The 18,295-nt window shown below is 50.6% G+C and overlaps 1 protein-coding gene across 1 annotated transcript in view; it reads right to left on the bottom strand.

Moving 5' to 3' along the window:
* The window catches only part of SIM1 (SIM bHLH transcription factor 1), a 48,284-nt gene extending 33,129 nt beyond the window's left edge, over nucleotides 1–15,155 (bottom strand). The window contains exons 1-7 of the mRNA XM_051614579.1: nucleotides 14,981–15,155; nucleotides 3,762–3,844; nucleotides 2,579–2,668; nucleotides 2,341–2,449; nucleotides 2,136–2,221; nucleotides 721–920; nucleotides 502–608 (exon numbers count right to left, since the gene is read on the bottom strand). Coding sequence (XP_051470539.1) covers nucleotides 502–608; nucleotides 721–920; nucleotides 2,136–2,221; nucleotides 2,341–2,449; nucleotides 2,579–2,668; nucleotides 3,762–3,844; nucleotides 14,981–15,155 — 850 coding nt within the window. The remainder of the gene's footprint in view (nucleotides 1–501; nucleotides 609–720; nucleotides 921–2,135; nucleotides 2,222–2,340; nucleotides 2,450–2,578; nucleotides 2,669–3,761; nucleotides 3,845–14,980) is intronic.
* Nucleotides 15,156–18,295: the final 3,140 nt, after the last annotated feature.

Here is an 18,295-nt window from a genome sequence, read left to right as displayed (position 1 = left end):
TATTAATGTCATCATGATATCAAAATAGAAAAAAAAAAGACGGCTCTGCGAATCGAGCTCACTACGGCAGTCAAAATTAGATACACAGATAAGATTTGTGAGACTTGGTGGAAATGGAACAGAAGTATTTGCATTTCACTGGCACGGCTTTCTGGAGCAAGAAAAAAGAGATTTTCCTAACCGAAATGTGAAGTGAACTGGGCGCCTGGGGTTTGTGCAGGGGAGTTCTTGTCCTACAGCCGGGAGCTGAGGAGTTAAAAATAGCCTTTCATTGCCGATCTCCTTCATCTCTCTCCTGCCCCCAGCTCGGAGTTCAGTCTGTAATGACTTGTTTCATCAAAACCTGCTGCAGATTTTGCTTATTCTCCCCTCCAGTGAACTGGCTTTTCCCCTTCTGACCTAGAGGTAAATCCTAGCAAACCCAAAGTCCATCTGCAGAGGGAGAAGGCGGGGAATGAGGGGAGAGGGGGCAGCGTCTCTACAAGAATATAATCTCCTTACACAAGTGATGCGCGCATCGCAGGTGGAAGGTGTCACAACCGTGGACGTGGTGGTAAAGGGTCTTTTCTATCAAGTCCTGGGGCTCGTAACCTGTTAGTTCAGCTACCCTGCAAGAGACACAAGCAGGAAATATCAGTGGGCGAGAGGACAGGAGGGGAGGCCTGGGGGAGAAGAAGGGACGGGCTAGAGGAAAAGATTTGGCAATAACTCCAGCTCTACCTGGAATCTAAGAATATGAGCTTCATGTCTAAACTGGCCCGAAACATGAACATGTTGCTGTGAAGCTTGATCTCCGTCACGGCGCTGGGAGGCAGCGAGTGGCCCACGGCGACCAAGCCAACGTTTTGGTAGCAGCCGTCGAAGGGGGACATATCCAGGCTGTACTGACGGATCTTCAGGTACCCGCTGCAGTGAATGACCTGCCGGAGACACAGGAAAGCTTGGGCCTGCCTAGCGGGGGGGGGGGGGGCAGGGTGTGCTGCGACAGGCGCCCCTCCCCGCGGAGGTGCCCGGAGGGGCCCGGACAGACCCGCCCGCCCCGGTGGGTGCCGAGGCGGCCACCGGGTGCTCGGGAGTCGCTGCCCCCCGCCACCGCTCCGGCAAAGCGGCACCGTCTGCGGGTTTTCGGCTCAACTGCTTGTGCCGGGGTTGGTGTTTTGTTTGTTTGTTTGTTTTTCATGTCAGGGTTCACCACTGATCTAAGGCCCGTTACAGTCAACTAGATGCATTTATTTATTTATTTATTTATTTATTCCACTGACTTCAGTGGTGTTTGGACCACCTCCTAACTACGCTTTTATTCTTCTTCTGAAAAGGAAAGACGCGGAAGTGCCAAGCCAGTTACAACTTTGTAATGAAGAGTGTATGCTTGCGAGAGAAAGAGTTCACATGTATGCACATGTCACGTGTAAGATATATCTGTTAGATAGACCAGACATGATCCACAGCCAGAGTGTATCTTTGGACGTAGGTTTAGGTATGTCTCTTAAATGTACCCTCACAGGTGGCTGCTGTGCACTTCCACCTTTACTTCTCTATTATTATGGTGTTTCTTCCTGGAGTAAGTTCAACAGATGTTCTTGTTCGACGGTACGTCACGGCTCAACATCTGCTGGCATTATAGGTCTGCCGGCTTGGGCAGCTGACACAAAAGCAGGGGGAAGGTAGGAGCACAGGGACTGTCCCCAGCAAGGAGCACTGAACGCAACCATGTGAAACACCGGAGCAAAACCCTTGACTTGGAAAGCTGCCTCTGAAGCTGACAAGTTACCCAATAAAGAAATAAATTAAGCCAGGGCTCCCATTGTGTCACCTGACAGCTTCCACAAACACTCCAGGAACGTCAGCGGTTGTGCGAGGTTCAGTTAAAAAAGCAAAATAAAACAAAACAAAACAAAAAATCCACGGGGAGCTCAATTGCTCGGTTTTGTGGTTTGAGCTCTTTAGCCTAAATTTCGAGAGAAATTCTGGCTCTGGACCACATGAAAGACCACCGGGCTGGGACGGCCCCCGCGGGCAGGGAGGGCTCTCCCCACTCCCGTCCCCGTTTGCACCGCCCGCCCTGCGTGCTCGGCGCTGCCGGGGCAGGGGTGCGGGAGGGATGGAGGGGGTAGGTCCCGACCGTGGGCACGCACCTTGTAGCCCCCGCAGGTCAGACCCGCGTTCCTCTTGGCCAGGACGCACTTCATCCTCAGGAAAAATGACCTCTCGATCTCGTATTCTGGGAGGAGGGAAAGGCAAAAGCGGGATGAGCCGAGAGCTGAGCAGCCCCTGCGCGCTTCCCTCCGCTGCCGAGCAGGCCAAGCGGGGGGTTGGGGTGGGGGGAATTCTGTACTTTACCCTGCACAAAGTGCGAGTGGTAGGGCTGGTGGGCCGTGAGCACCGCCGTCATCTCATCGTGGTCGGCCGGGTGGATGTACTCGTAAATGCTATTGCCGGTCAGTTCTACCTGTGAGGGGGGAGGAGGAGGAAGGGGCTCATGGCCCGCACCGCTCACCCACCCCGCACGCACCTCCCCTCGCAGCTGGCTCGGTGGGAGAGCAGGCAGGCAGAGGGGCTAACGCCCCCCCCAGCGTACCTGTGACAAGCCCAGGTGCACCGAGGCGGTCTCCGAGATGTACATGATCTTGCCATCTGGAGCCACGACAAATATGAAACCGTCCAACGTCTGCAGGAAAGGGTTGAGGGGTGGGAAGTATAAATGTATCAATAGATAGACAAGTAGATCCACCATGAAGACAGATAGATCCATGAAGTAACTGTTCCCGGGTTTATTATTTTAGCAAATAGGCATCCCTGTTTACGCTGTGGTTATTTAAAAAGCTGGAAGGAAGTGGGCAAATCCTGGACAAGAATCCCTCCATAGCTCCTGGACCCATGGGATACAACCCACCTCTCAGAGGTATCCAGCTTCACAAGGTCCCAGTAGTGCAAAGTGCCTGGGAAATACCCATTAACAGCTCCTGGCTACCCGGTGACTGGTATGTAGATCCTAAAATACTGAGCACTTCTATCCCGTGTCACTGGGGGGTTTAGCACTTGATTTCCTAAGGAGACTTGAAGCGAGCGAGGGGCAACTAAAAGTCTCCATAGGGCAAATAAGAGAATTTAGCCTGCACATTTCAGCAGACATAGATGGAACGTCTGAGTGTGCCGAGGGCAGAATAGGCTCCCAAAAGCCACACAATCCCACCAAAAATGCGTTGTGACGATTAACGGCTATTTCCCTTACCTTTCTCAATTACTGAGTTTTCAAATGTGTCCTACCTGATTTGTGTACGTGCTCATTTCTGTGCCTGCTGAGCCCAGGACAGACTCCCCCAACCTGTCTCTAGCTCCTCTCCCTGTCTCTACACCGTCCTGAGGTTCACGCGTTGCCGGGACGCGTCACCTTGTTAATAACTTGGGGAAAAGTCACGCTCCTATTCCCTGATCCCGCAAGACACACAGGGATACGATGTGAATCCCTCTCTGTGGCCCCTGTGTTGGCCAGTGCTGGAGCAAAAGACTAGGAGTGACCAAACCACAACCCCACTACAATCCACGACATGTAACTGCGAGGGTTCGCACTTCTGATGTCCCAATCACCCTTTTTTTTTTTTTCTATCTTTTTTTTTTCTCTCTCTCTCTCTTTTTTTTTTTTTTTTTTAATTAAACACGTGAACAGTTAAAAATTAGTCAAGGCGGCAATTAAGGGCTCAGAAGAAGGAATTATTTCTTTAATCATTAATACCCTATGGCTGTCGTTTCCAGACCAGTACCTGCAAAAGATGGGATCCCAGTTCCCGTCCAACATTATCCAGTGGGCTGGTTCGGCTAGAGTGGCCCCAGGCTTCTCCAAGTCCTGTTTATTTAAGACACACCAAGAAAAGTAAGATGAGGAGATGAAACATCGATTTATGTTAGTGTGCTGGAGAGGAACTATTTTCATTTTTTTCTTTTTTCCCATTCTAAAACATGTATACATATAATCTTTGATAAACTAGACATGATCTGGTTGCACAGAGAAGTGTCTTTTGTGGAATTTTTTTAAAGACCTAACGCCCGGGGGAGAAAAATATCAAAACACCTATTTTGAGTTAACGCTGAAGTTAATTCCTAAGACCTAAGTGAAACAGCGTGCCAGATAAAAGGGCTTCTTGGTGGTGCCTTCGTCTACTGGGAACTGACTGCTTGTACTTCAGGGAAAGTGCCTTTCTCCTAACGTCACCGAAGGGATCCTGAACAACACTGAAAGTTGTATAAAATGAAAGAAAGGGGTGTGCTGGGGGAAGCCTTTGATGTCGCGAGAAGGATGCGGTTAACGAGGCACGACGGTGTCTGGGAATAGAAGCCTCTCGCTGGCGGCCAGGCCAGAGGCACGGACGGGTCCTGCCAGCACCTGAACCCTGCCTGCGGAAGGTTCCTCCCCCTGCGGAAGGCAGAGCCCGGCCACAACCTGCTGGGTAATTAGCTGGCAGGCTTTGGAAGGGGGGGCGATAAGGCCGGGTTTAGACCCCCTGCTCACCAGACATCACTTTCCAGTTTGACCTCCCGCCTCTCTCTTCGGGGCCACCGTCCTTTCACCTGGAAGGTTTGTAATGACCGAATTGGGAAGGGAGAGAGGAACGACTAGGTGGGACTCTTCCAGCTCTTCCTGAGCCGCGTGTTAAAAGGCTCTTCCTTTTAGTGTTCCTCACTCAAGCCCACGAAACGCAAACTACCTGTCGCCGAGCCGAACGCAGTTTCCCGGCTGCGGTAACGCTCTGCTGGGTCGGCCCAGCCATGGCACTGTCTGTCCGACGGCACGGACCGCCCTCCTGCCTGCCCCACGAAGCCGGGTCTCCGGGGTTCACCTCCCTTCCCTACCTCCTCCCTGCTGCTCTGGCAGGCGGGATGAGTCTCTCTGCAGAAGAGACGATCTCTCTCCAAGCAGCCCCCTGCAGAAATGAATCTCTCATGACCTGTCTAATGTTTCAGACGCCGCTTGTTTTCTCCTGTGCAAAGTGAGGAGGAATAAAAGCCAGATGGTTTACTCCATCGGAGTGAAACTATTTATGAGCGGTGCCTTTTCACAGTGTTGCTGCTGAAATAATTTAAACGGGGCAGTTAAAACCTTTCACGCTTGTGCCATGAAATAAGGCTCAGCTTGACACGCACAGACGCTAAGACAAAGTAAAAGGGAGTGGGGGAAAAATACAAACTCTGATTGATGGCCGGGGTGCGGATCACCCGGGGGAGGCGAGAGGCGAGCTGGAGAGGTCTCCCTCCCGCAGGGAGGGCTCAGGGAAGGCAAGACCCCGTTTTCCGGCTATTTCGACGCAAACAAGCGAGGTGGCGACAGCAGGCAGCCGCGGGCATCCCTCGCTATTGACCGGCTTCACCTAGGTGTTTGCCGGTCTGAACAAAGCTAACGATTTCCTCCTCGCTGTTTGAACAGAGCATCCCACGGCGGCCCTCGACCGCCCTCCCCACCACCGGAGCGATGCACCCTCCTCATCCCCGGTTTTCCTTCTTCTCTCCGTTTACCTCATCCACCTCTTCAGTCCGACTTGTATCTTCACAGCTCCTACACTTCCCTCCTTCCTCCTTAATTTCACAGCCCGACAAAGGCAAGGGAATCTCTCTGGCCTGGCCCCGCTCCCACAGCCCCAGGGTGTACCCAGTGCCAGGTGCCAGCCAGAAACAGGCTCCTTCCCATTCATTTGTCAAATTCAACTAGCGAGGACCTAGTGACTTTTTCCCGAGTCTCGGAGCTTCTCTCCCCCCTGTGCCTGCTGGAGCGAGTGGGCCCGCGGAAGATGCACCAGGGGCTTCGGGACAGCTCTGCCCCCCTCCTCCGGAAACCCAGCTTCCAGGACGGAGGATGACCCCCGCCCCCCGAGACAAGCAAGGAGCTGGCAAATCTTGCACACCTTCCAGGAGAAGAGAGAAAAACCCGCTGTACATTTGTTTGTCCCGAGCCCCTCGGGGGTTTCTCCGCCGGGGAGCAAGGACGGCCCGTTAGGGCAGAGGCGGCCAAAGCGGCTCCTTGAGACGTCCCCCAACACGGAGCGACATTTGAGTGACAGGTTTCTGTGTTCAGGGCTAAATCTGCCTCCTCGCCTATGATTTAAGTTGTTTATTAATCGAAGTTTACGGGTCTAATTATTCTTCTTCTAAAAGGGAAAATAACCCGACGCGGGCGGGTTAATGAACAGCTCACGGGCAGCGCAGGTTAACCTGCCCCCGGGAAGGCGGCTTTTCACGGGGCGCTGAGCTCCTCGCTGTGTTTCAGGTGGAAACCCCGCACCGCTGGGCTGTGTCTGTTAATGGTTTATAATTAAACGTTTTCACTTGTCTACCTGAACCGGCTTTTTGAAATCCTATCACGTGAGACGATTCTTTGTACTTCCCAGATGTTTCAGCACTTTCAAGTCGGGGGCTATTTCTGTTCATTGCCAAGCCCAGCCTCTCCAGAATCGGCAGGCTTTCCTGATGCTCCTTGAATACTGTTTTTAAAGATTATAGGAGAAAACCTCTCGATTAATATCCCCTTTTCTACCTTCCCCCCTTGTCTATTCGCTTTAACATCCAATTTCTTTTTATCGAGGGGGCAAACCGTGATTTCTTGCACTTGACCTACCGCAGAAAGTTCTGCAAATCCTTTGATTGTCTATTTAAAACAAAACAAGGAAATCAGCTCCCCCTTTTGCTTCAGGATTACGCTTGGAAACAAGATCTAAAGATTCTCTTGTAATTTGGAGAGCCAACAGCATAATAGGTTTGGAATAGAAACAAGAAGCTTTGTGAGGGGAAGGATAACTAAACCGTTTTGAGGCAAAGGATTTTCCCAGCTAAAGTGGCCGAAGACAAAGCAAAACATAATCTATTTTGGAAGATTTCCAAGATATGCCACATTAACCTTAGCAGATAAAAATTGCTTTCCTCCCTGCGTCCCCTCCCCCACCAAGGTCTGGTTTATAATATTTACATAAGTAGCCTTAGAAGGGATGTATCTATTACGGATCTAAGGAGCTAGCGAGCTCACATTTAATTTGGAAATAGAAGGCGAAGTTTTACTGTTGCTTAATACTTGATGCATTGTAGAACCATTTCCATTTAAATACCCCCGACCCACGGATTACCTCAATGGACTGGCTGCATGGGTTTTGTAATTTCCTGAAAATGAGATTTCGATTTATAAAACAAGAAACCAATTAGTAACCAAATGAGGCGAAGTAGATCCACTAAAATTGACCTAATCCCACAGGCACCATTTAGGCCAGTTCTTGGCGAATGAATGATGAGCAACCGTCTAGCCTAAGCTCAAGGCATCATCCAGCTGTGTTATTCAAGCATCAAAAATAAATGGATCGAGCTTTTCTTTCCGAATGAATTCGATACTCTTGACAAAATATAGATTACAGGCTGCTACCTACCAATCCCCTCCACTCGAGGATTACATATTATTTTTTTTTTCCTAAGGAGAAAAACCATTCTGGCCACAAAAAAATGTGTCCACCCTCAGGAGGAAGAGTAAAAAAACCCATCAAACCAAACCAAAATAAAACCCAAACAAACAACAACAACAACAAAGCATTTTAGCCAGGTTCTTGCTTAGTTTGCGAGCAGCAGTCTCAGTACCTAACAGGGTGCGCGGAAGTTGCGCCGAGACTGCGCGGATCCCGCTCAGAGCGAGCTTGCTGACTCATCTGTTCTCTCAGCACTTCCCAATGGAAAAACACTGCTCTTTCCACAGCAAAAAAGCATCTCGATCGGTTCCATGGGACAGTTACACCAGCGAGCCCATATGCAATGCCCTCTCCCCGGCTGTGCCCACCCTGCCGTGGGCACACCATCCCCACCGCAGCCTGGCCTCTCAGCCCAGCTCATGGCCGGTGCCCTGGCGCCCGGCTGCCTTGGCCCTGTCCTTCCCCTCATCTTTTGATTGATGCAAGCCTTTATGCCAGCAGCCAATGGAGGGGTTGGGTGGATATCGTCCATACCCAGTGGCGATATTGTCGCAAGAAGCTCCTCTGTCCCGCGGAAGGGGGAAGAGATTCTTCAACCATTTCTAATTTCATCTAGGCAGAGACAGAGGAAGACAGGCTCAGGGAAATGAGACTCCAGGAGGCCCGGGCAGCTCCTTGGCCCTGGTTGATCTCCGGGTTACTTGTCCCTCTGTGAGCATCTGCAGAACAGAACCCACCTCGACCCCCTCCTATGTCTGGCAATAGCCAAGGGGGGCGGGGGTGGACGGTGGGGGTGGGGTGGCCAGAAGATGCAAGCCCTTATCTACTTTGTGTTGATTTGCCGGCTTTTAAAAGCGGTTGCTACGATTTCCCCAGCGGACTATCCGACATGAAATCTCAGCGCAATCTGGATTCACGGTAGCGAAAACCACTGCTGAGTGGGCCGTTTGGCGTCCCCTTTTAAAAATCAAGCAAGGGAGACCCCAGTCTGAGCTCCAGCTCTGCTTCTTTGGGGGGACCAGGTTTTGAGAGGCAGCTGCCTCCAGAGGGGGGAACACTAATCCCCCGGGAAGTTGCCCCAGCGCCCTGGCTGCCCGCACAGCCTGGCGAGGCCCACGGAAGCCGTGCACGCCGAGTAGATGCTGGCTTGGACACTATGCTCCGTAGACAGAGTTTTCTTCAGTTGCTGAGCATGAGCAGAGGGAGAAGAGCAGGGGGCTCGCCCGGAGACAGCCCCTTGCTGCCGGGCCGCGATGGGCACCGGCCCGTCGGGACAGCAGCAGGGACGTTTGCCTAAGCGGGGTCCAGGGAGTTCCCCCGGGCTTTTGGCTTCTAGTCGCTTCTTAAAACTCCCTCTCCGGGCAGCGGCCGCCCCACTCCAGCGCTCTCCCCTCCGCCCCGCTCCCGGGGGCCTCTGCCCGGGGACGCCTCCGCTCGCTTTTGTTTCCCTTGCGCTTGCTTTGCCCTTTTAACAGCCGCTCCCTGCCCATTAAAGATGGAGGAGAGGCAGCTTGTCCGTCATCCGTCTCTCTGGGGATGCTGACCCCGCGGAGGGCAAGGGCTGCGAGACCCCCGGCCACTTCCACCCCGGGGCTCGCCCCTTCCCTGCAGAGCCCAGGCAGGCCGGGCCACCCCGGGGAGGCCGAGGAGAGGCAGCCTGGGCCCGGTGGGGCTGCTCCTCCGCGGAAGAGCCGGTCCCGCCGGGCCCCACTCCCCTCCCGTTCCCGCACGCCGGCTTCATGCAACCTGCTCGGCGAAGCCGCTCGTAAAGCTTTACGGCGGCCACGGGCGTTTCACCTCCGCGAGCAGCTCGTAAAGCAGCACCTTCCCTATGGCCAGGTCGCCCCTGGCTGGCACCGCTGCTGCCTTTTACCCCTCTCTGCAGCTGCTCTGGGGAGAAGCGGGGCACGGACGGTTGTCACGGGAGAGGGAGGCAGGGCAGCTTAATCCCCACGTTCAGGGCTGTCACTTTCTCTCGCTACCCAAGGAAAACAGCAAAGAACAGCAGTGGGAGCCGCAGGGACAGAAGCTGTCCGTCCTAGTCACCGGGAAGGGAAAAGGCAAGGGGATGTAGTATCGAGGAATTAGCTTGATTCGATTAACCATTTAATTAGTCTACCGCCGGCGCTCCCTTTTGCCACCGCCTGACGCCCGACAGGGCTGATTTCTCAGTTAATTTAACCGCCAGTGGTTAATGATAACTCAAAATCTCGGCCAAATGAGGTTGCTGTGAAGGAGCGGGGTCGTCGTCAGAGGGTTCAAATGAAATGGAATAAGCTATGTTTAAAATAAAAAAAAATAAAATAAAAATTGCTGCCTGCGGATGCCATTAGCAAGGTTTTGTAAAGATTTATTATCTCGGTAAATCACATGTGTTCATCTGAAGCGGCGATAAGTTAGCATCCCGCTTTCTTTATAAAAATAATAATAAGAGGGAGGAAAGGTCCTGTTGACTAAACAAACAACCCTATTAAGGAAACGGTAGTAGAAATAATGCCGAGACTGATTCACTCTAGAAAGAAATACCAGCATTTTGGCACACACGGGGTAACGGAATTGCGCTCTGAAATGCAAACAAACACAACCATGCCAGAATTGGAGAGGAGGGGGAAAAAAAAACCCCAACAACAATCATGCAAATTTTCGAGCGCAAACTACTTATTCACTTCTACAGAAGATGCAAATTCGTACAGCCCTTATTCCGAAGAAACCGGGGAGGGAAGTGGTCGAACCAGCGCATTTGAAAACACGCGCTCTTTCTACGCGTTTGAAAAATATCCTCCAAAATTGAAACGGTCTTATGTTACTACGAAAGGAGGGGATGTTTCGAAAGAAAATATAGGGGTTTTTTTCGCTAATTTCACATAGTATTCTTTCTAACACATAAATCTGCTTTTTCAACTATCACACTAGTACCTTAGTTCTGTACTTCGCATTTTAAGTTCACATCAAAACTGAAATTAAACAGAGAGGCAGCGTGGAGAGTAAACTGCAGCTTAAATGAGAAAAACTTCTGTAAGAAAATAAACACTGAAACCTAATGCTCAATCATTTCCCTTAGCAGTAAGAAAAACAGCATTAAATCACCTATCGTCGTGGGAATTTTTTTTTTTCTCCCTTCGCCGATCTCTTCCCCCTTTAAAATAAAACAAGATTAAGGGCTTCAATATTGAAATGTTAACCGTCCTGATTCGGCGAAAGTTTATGTAAACGGAGCCTCTACTTTTGTCTCTAAAATCAAACGCGTCCCCGAGCTGAAACGATCAGTCCCCAGCAGGACTGAGACTGCAAACCTTCCTTTTCCCTCTCTATTTGCGGGAGGAGAATAGGACCCTTAAAATAACTAATAAAGACAAACCCCAAAATAAAATAAAAAACCCTCTTTATTACCCCACTTGTTTTTGGTGGGGTTTTTTTTGTTGTTGTTGTTGTTGATGATGTTTTTTTTTTGGTTGGTTGGTTGGGGATTTTTTGGGGGGTGGCTGTTGGTTTTTTGGTTGGTTGGTTTTTTTCCCTGCCTTCATTTTTGGGTACTGGCGAGGGTCAGTGAAGAATTAGGCCCGCTAGTTATAGCGACCAGATCATTTTTGAAGAAAAATTAATGTAGTCCTTGGATATCCCGGAGATTTTTTACAGATATTTTTTGAGGCTACATTACTTGCCTTTAACTGCTTAAGGTTAAATTACAACTTTATGAATATTTTAATTTTTTAAATGAACGTTAACTCACGAGTGAATTTATTAGCGAGCTCTGCTTAAACAAACAAAAAAAACCCCAAACAAACAAAACCAACAACAACAAAAAAAAGTCAAAAAAACACCAAAACTAAAATAAAACCAACCCCAATTTCCTTACGGTCCTCAGTGATTTAGCAGATCCTCAGCCTTTCCAAATGCTGTCTGATCACCTATATGTCTTACAGGTTCTGTTCTCCTGAAGCAGAGGAGTTTTAGCACTGAAATGATGCAAGTTACCTAAACTGATGATCGCTTTTTGCCCTTGACAGTTTTAATCTGCTGGAGACCTACTAAAGTGAAATCAGGGATAAAGAGAACAACCCAGGCGCTTTAAAATCTTGTGAGAATTACACAGCCATAAAGAGAGGGAGCTCGCTGAAAAATCTCGGTTTATCAAGTTTATCCGGTGTCCCCGACTTGTGCTTAGATTTCTTGAGGGGGGCAGGGGGGGCGATGTGGAAACCGCACTGTGATGATTCTGTGTGTGACTCTCCTGGTATCTTCCTCCCAGAAAGCTCTTGTTTCCAAAATTAACCTCAAATCGACACACCTTCTTTCTCTCTAGGAACCTTTCAGATGTAAAAATATGCAGACAAATGCACACCGATTCTCTCCGCCTGTCCCTCTCTCCGCAGCCCCGCGTACACGCGGCGATGAGGAGTGTATATCTTTCTGGCGGGTTATTTACAACCAGACCCTATGCGAGCACTCCTCGGGCAGATGGAAATTCGCTCTTGTACCGGAGAGAGGGGCTGTGAGTTACACTGGAAGTGTAGCTCGCTTTTAGGGAGACAACGCTTCTCTGTCCTGACTCCTCCAACATCTCTTTAAATGTACATGACATGACACATCGCCACGCTCTCGAGCCTCCTGCCACCCACCTCCAGCCCCTTGGCCAACTCCTCGGGTCTGTCTCGGTGCTGTATCGCTTTCTTCCCCAGGGAAAAACAAGCAAACCGACTCCCCGTTCCATCCATTCAACATCCCTAACCCTGCCTCCTACTTTCAGGAAAGCTTTCCCTTTGGGTGCGTAATTTCGCTGGCTGACACTACCTGTCCACCCTTCCCAGCCAAGCAGGGACTTTTTTTTCTGGCTGCGAGACCCCAGGATGGCCTCCTTCTACCTCTCCTCCCCCCGCTGCAGCCAGAAGAGCCCAAAGGGCCAGTGCAGAAACACAGCCGTGCAGCAAGCCCCAGCTCTTGCTCCTGCCATCCCTCCCGATGTCTCCGCGAAAACCACCCGGCTTCGAGCTCAGCTCCCGCACGGCCAGACACAGTCGCAGCTCCGGGAAGGCCTCTTATGGGCCATGATTTATCGCGACACCGGCGAACGCTGGGAAAGCCGCGGCTCCGGAGCCGGAGAGAGCTCTCCGCTCACCCTCCGCCTCGGAAGGACGTGGGAGGGACAAGGAGCACCATGGGGCCGCGGAGAAACCCCTCGCCTGTGTGGGAAGCCCACGGTGTTCCCCCCCAGACCCGCAGGGATGCGCGACTCTGGGGCGGAGGGGCCGCGGTCTCGCGTGGATCCGCCGCCCGCCCAGCGCCGGGCCTCCCGTGGCAGCGCGCCTCGAAGGGGCGAGCCCCTTCGTGCCTGCTCTCTGCCTTTCTTTTTAATTTGCAGTTTGCCTTTAATTAGGCCGGGAAGGCTCGTCTGCCTCCAAAGCCCCGCTTAGTCGCCCCCTCTGTCTCCGCGCTCAAATTAGCATCTCCCGCGGCCGGCAGCGGCCCTGGCCCCGGCGCACTTCGCCACACGGTTCCCCAGGGCATTCAAACATCCTGCGCTGCCACCGAGGGACGGGGATCAGCTATTCTTCTCTTCCCATGATTACTCACAGCCTACAAGCAACACCATATGCTTGTTCTGATCAAACAACCCGCTACATAGGCACCAGTAATTGACGAGACCTGCTCGAAATCACGCAGAAAGGTAGCCTACTGAGACCGCAGGAGTTGACAAATCATTGCTAATAATCCTTTTAGGAACATCATGGGCATCAGAGTTTGCAATAGCCTTATTTTTATAAAGTATGCGCTGACAGTATAAAGGACAACTCGGTCTCCTTTGAAACAGAGGACTGCCTTGCATAATGATCTTCAAGGTGGTAGATCACATAGAAGGTGAAAGTGGCGGGTTGAAACCTTTATGTTTTTAAAAGGTTTTGGGTGTTATAGATTTCATTTACCCCTTCTCTAGTTTCGAGCGATTCGGAGATACGGCAGATTGCTTAAAGAAACTGTTGCAAGATGCACTAGATTGGAAATTACTGCTGTGAACTGTAGGTATAGGCACTCATATGTAACAGTGGGAAGGTCGACCTCCCCCAGTCCAAATCGCTGTCCCATTGCCTATTTACTTCTAAAAAATAGAATTAGGATCAGCAGTTCACAGACTTAGTCAGGTAGAACAAAACAAAACCCCAAACAAACAAAAACACAACCAAAAATCCAAATCAAAACCCAACCCCCCTCAAAAAAAAAAAACAATCCAAACCAAACAAACAATAAAAATAAAATCCCAAAACAAAAACCCAACAAAAACCAAAACACCAAAACAAAACCAGGCCGTATACCCACTCTTGATTTGTAAATCATAGCGGACAGACCGACCGACTCGAGGTACAGCTACGTAAAACACAGAGGCACGCATCTATATTACGGTGTTTCTTATGTCCGTACACTTTTCAACAAAAGATGCAGCGAATTTTGGTGTTAGGTCCAGGGGAAAACAAAAGCTCCGTACGTTTTTGTTTCGTGCAGACTCTCTCTCAGTCGAGTTGATCTAAATAAAAGATTCGTGGGGTGGTTTTGTGTGTCTGTGTGTTGGTTTTTTTCTTTCTTTTTTCTTTCTTTTTTTTTTTTCTTTTTTTTTTTTTTATATCTTGTATAAACAACAGAGTAAGAACACAGAAGAACTTTATTCCGACTCTCTTAACTTTCTGTGCTGCTTGTTTTTCTTGGCAGCCGGGCTAGAAGACCCAAGACGGTCGCTTTAAATCCTAATTCTTTTTTAAAGCAAGACAGACTGCAGGGTGTTCAAGCCTGCTTTTGCTAGACAGGGGGGACAGCTACTGCTGCCATGGAAGTCAACGTGAAGTTGACTGTTGCCTGACTGGAGGACAACGAGGCCCGAACTGGGATGCTGGGCTTGAAGCATTGGGTGGGCGGGGGGTGTGTGTGTGTGTGTGTGTTGAATGTATCTCAGTCCAAAACGCCTGTTAAAAATTTCCGAGGTCGATTAACACCCTCAAAGTGCCTTAATGGTCCTCAGGGCGAGACACATCACATTCGTGATGCGGTTCGGTGTGCTGGGTTTATTTAGTTAGGCTGCCTGTGTGTGAGCGCGCCTGCACGCGTGTGCTGTACCTGTACAGCGCACCTTTACTCGATGCTTGAACTAAGGCTTTAGGACTTTGCATAGACTTATGTAAATATTTACCCATATATTAACTCCCCTCATGGTGTGGCTGTGAGTAGGGGTGAATCGTCCCCTCTTTCGCCACGCACGTGCTTGGCGGGGGATGCACACCTTACTGGGAGACCGGGGGAAAAGAAAACCCGTGTTTGCTTTAGCAGAACGCGCATCAGATTTCAGTGCCTCCAAGTGTTGACAAAAGCACCCTAAGTTCCCAACCAAACCTGTCATAAGAAACTGAAGGGAAAGCAGAGAAAAGTGACAGCGGAGAGCACCGTGTCTCCGAGCACACCACCCCACGCGATTTACTTTTCAAATTATTATTATTCTAAATGAAAAGCGCCAAGAGACACCTGGATCAGAACGGAAATAGAGAAGAATAGACATTCCCACCTACCTTCTGGAAAAACCACCCTCATTTTTAAATAGCTGGTGGTGAGCCTGATTATGGATGCTTTGTCCAGCTGGGAGGTGATAGCAGAGGGCAAGGGTAGTAATTTCGCCAGTTCATAAAATTCACTATTTTCTTTCTCCCGTCTAGTCCGGGCAGCATTTTTGGACTTCTCTTTCATCGTGTTTTTTTCCCCCTTCCTTCCTACAGTTTAAACTCCCGAGATTCATCCAAAGGTGGAAGGGAAACTTTCAGCTGCAATTCATTTCTCCGGAGCATCAGGCAGTGATTCTGAGCGCGGCCATTACTCTGAGAAACTGTTCAGTTGCGTAAAATGCAAACAAATATCGAAGACCAGAGAGGTGCTCTCAAACAAACAAGCAAAATAATAATAATAATAATAATAATAATCTCTGAAAAGCGGAGTCAATCGGATGAGAAAGGCATTTATCCAGTGCAGCTCAGAGACACCAAGGAACTGCAGGGGGGAAAAAAATAAATAAAAAAAATGAAGAACAACCTAGAAGTTTGCGGCACCAGACAGCAACCAAGCGAGGAATTTCTGGCCTTTTTTCCTACTCATGGCGGGCAGTATAGCTCCTCGGAAGAGGGTCATCATAATCCCATTTCTTCCCTGGTCCGCTGTCAGTCCGAGGCCCGGAGCGCCCGGCCGTGCTCTGCCTCCCGGGTGCGGGGTGACTTCCCGGGAGCCTCTGTGGAGAGAACAGCAGCCCCGGGATGAGAGAGCCCCTACACAACGCCGCGGCGGAGCCCCGAGAAATAATCATCAACAGCCTCCGGCGGGTGTAGTATTTTATCCCACCAGAGGGGAAAAAAAAAAAAAAGGAGTGTATTTTCCCATCTAGAGCGCCCGCAGAGGAGCCTGCCCCGCACTCTCCTCCCCCAGCTTTCACTCTCCCCAGCCCAGGTGTGCCCAGAACCACCAGAACAAAAATACCAAGGCAGAAAGCAGCTCCCAGCAAAGGCGGAGGAGTTCACGGCTGCTGTCGGGGCTGCCCCGTCCCCTCCCAGGCTGGCACCGCGGCCAGACCACCCCGCGCACCCCTCTGCCAGCCCCGCAGCCAGGCGAGGGGTTCCCATCCCGCAGTATCTCTGCTCTTTTTGCCTTCTTAAATGTCTGTATTTATTTAAAAAAAAAAAAACTTTCCCCTCGTCTTGGCGGCTCCCCTCATTCCCCGGCTGGGGTCGCGGGGAGTCTGCCTCAGCTGCACCCCAGCCAGGGGAGGCGAGCTCTGCCCAGCCCTGTCCCGAGCCAGGATCCCCCCAAGACATCACATTTCCCCCAACAAATTATCGTTTCCCCCCCCCCATTCTTTTTCCCTGTGTCGGGGGGAAACGACCCACAGCCTTGCCCCGCACATCACTGCGGCTGGCCGCTTGTGGCGGTGTGTGTGTGGGGGGGCTGCCATCATTTTTTTTTGTTTGTTTTTGTTATTTTTTTGTTTGGTTGGGTTTTTTTTTCACCTACCTTAAGTCCCTGAGCCCAGCAGCCTGCGCAGAGCTCTCCCGGGGTGAGGAGCCCAACTCTTTAATTGGTTCATTAATGGCACTGGGGAAAAGTTTGCGCCTGTCACCGCTCCTCACACCGACGGGCAGACCGACATTCCCGCCTCCCCATCCCCTTTATCGGCTCTCCCGCTCACATAACCAAGGGGGGGGTGGGTGGGGGGGTGGGTGGGGGAGGCGAGGGGAAGGGTGGGGTGGGTGTGTGTGGGGGGGGGGGGGTGGGAGGGCGAGGTTGGTATTAATGAAGAATCCCTAATTTGCGGCTGAGAAATGCCTAATAACTTCTTGATGGCTAAAAAGCCCTTTTAGCACAACTTCATTTCTTTCCCAACCCACCCCCCCCCCCCCCAACCTCCCTCCACCCCTCAGGTCGAGCCCGCCCTTAATGTCACTCACGGACCCACCTCGCTTCTCATTGGTCGACACGGCCCCGCGCCCGGCCTCCCATTGGTGGAGAGGGCTGTGACGTCACCGGTCGCCGGGCACACCCCCCTCCCTTCTCTCTCCTCCCGCCCTCTGACCTGGCGCCGCCGTGGGGGGGGGGGGTGGGGGGGGGGCACCGACTCGCCCGCTCGCTCCGCTCTCCTGGGGTTAATTTTTGTTTATTTAGCGGCTGTTAGGTGAGGTTTTTTGGCCACCGCTCCCCGGAGAGGAGCGGCCGAGGTCCCTCGGGGCTGTGGGATCGGCAGTTTTTAACCTCTCCCGAATAACCCCCCCCACCAAAATAAAATTCCCACCCCCCCACCCCCCACACCGAGAAAGTGGTCCCTGCTTGGGAGAAATAAACTTGTAGCCACGTTCCCTGTCCCGCTGTGGGACAGCGGGAACAGAGCGGCGGGGGGAGGGAGGAGGATGGAGGAAGATTTGAACAAATATTCTTGATACACGCTGGGGAAAAAAAAAAACACAACCCGAACAATTCCACAGACTAAAAAAAGAGAAAAAAAACACAAACACCCCAAATCCCAAATCAGAAGACAGAGGCACTTCAGAACTGTCCGCAGAATGGATGCGGAGAAAGGGGATCTTTATTTTCTTTTATCCCGCGGGGAGCGGGACTATTCCTAATCTCGCTATTCCCCTGAAAAATAATAATTAAATAAAACAACCAAAACTAAACAAAAAAGCAAAAAAACCCCACACCCCAAAAAAACAAAACAAACAAATAAAAGAAATCCCAAACCAGTCGCGGTTCCTAAAACTTCTGGCTCCTAAAAAGAGTAGATAGAGCAGAAAGAGAGAGCCTGGAGACATCAGGTTTGTAGAGTCTTCCCTAAAACTGTATCATACAGGGAGGCTCAAAAGCCTGAAATAATTACCAAACCACTCGGTGCGAGAGTTCGGTTAAAACAGTCGTTTCAAATGAAGTCATACTGGCAAGGCAACGGTCGGGATATTTCGAGGAAGAAGAAAGGGTCTCGGTTTCTGAAAGAAGAATGTAAAAAAAAATAATATTAAAATTAGCTTTTGAAACACCCCGTCATCCCTTTTTGCTCCACGGAGCTGCAGCTCGAAGCGCAGCTTCGCTGCTTATCACCTTAAATCTCCCTTCGGTTAAAAGCTTTCCCTGTATTCATTTGGGTAAATAAAGGAGGGATGGAAGGAGAAGCATTCAGCAGCTTCTCTATGTGTCCAGGCGTCTACAAGCTGCAGAGAAATGGATCCACGTCGTCTCAGATGTTCTTTTGATTGTCTTGTTTACCGAAGCGACCCGTTGTTAAGCAAACAAGAAACGCAAGACATTTAGTGGAGGTATGGATTAAAAAAAAAAAAAAAGAGAGAGAAAAAAAAAGT

The sequence above is a fragment of the Apus apus genome, chromosome 3 (assembly GCF_020740795.1).
Source record: "Apus apus isolate bApuApu2 chromosome 3, bApuApu2.pri.cur, whole genome shotgun sequence".
Lineage (NCBI taxonomy): Eukaryota > Metazoa > Chordata > Aves > Apodiformes > Apodidae > Apus > Apus apus.
The sequence above is the reverse complement of the archived record's forward strand: the minus strand, read 5'-3'. Positions and strand labels throughout refer to the sequence as shown.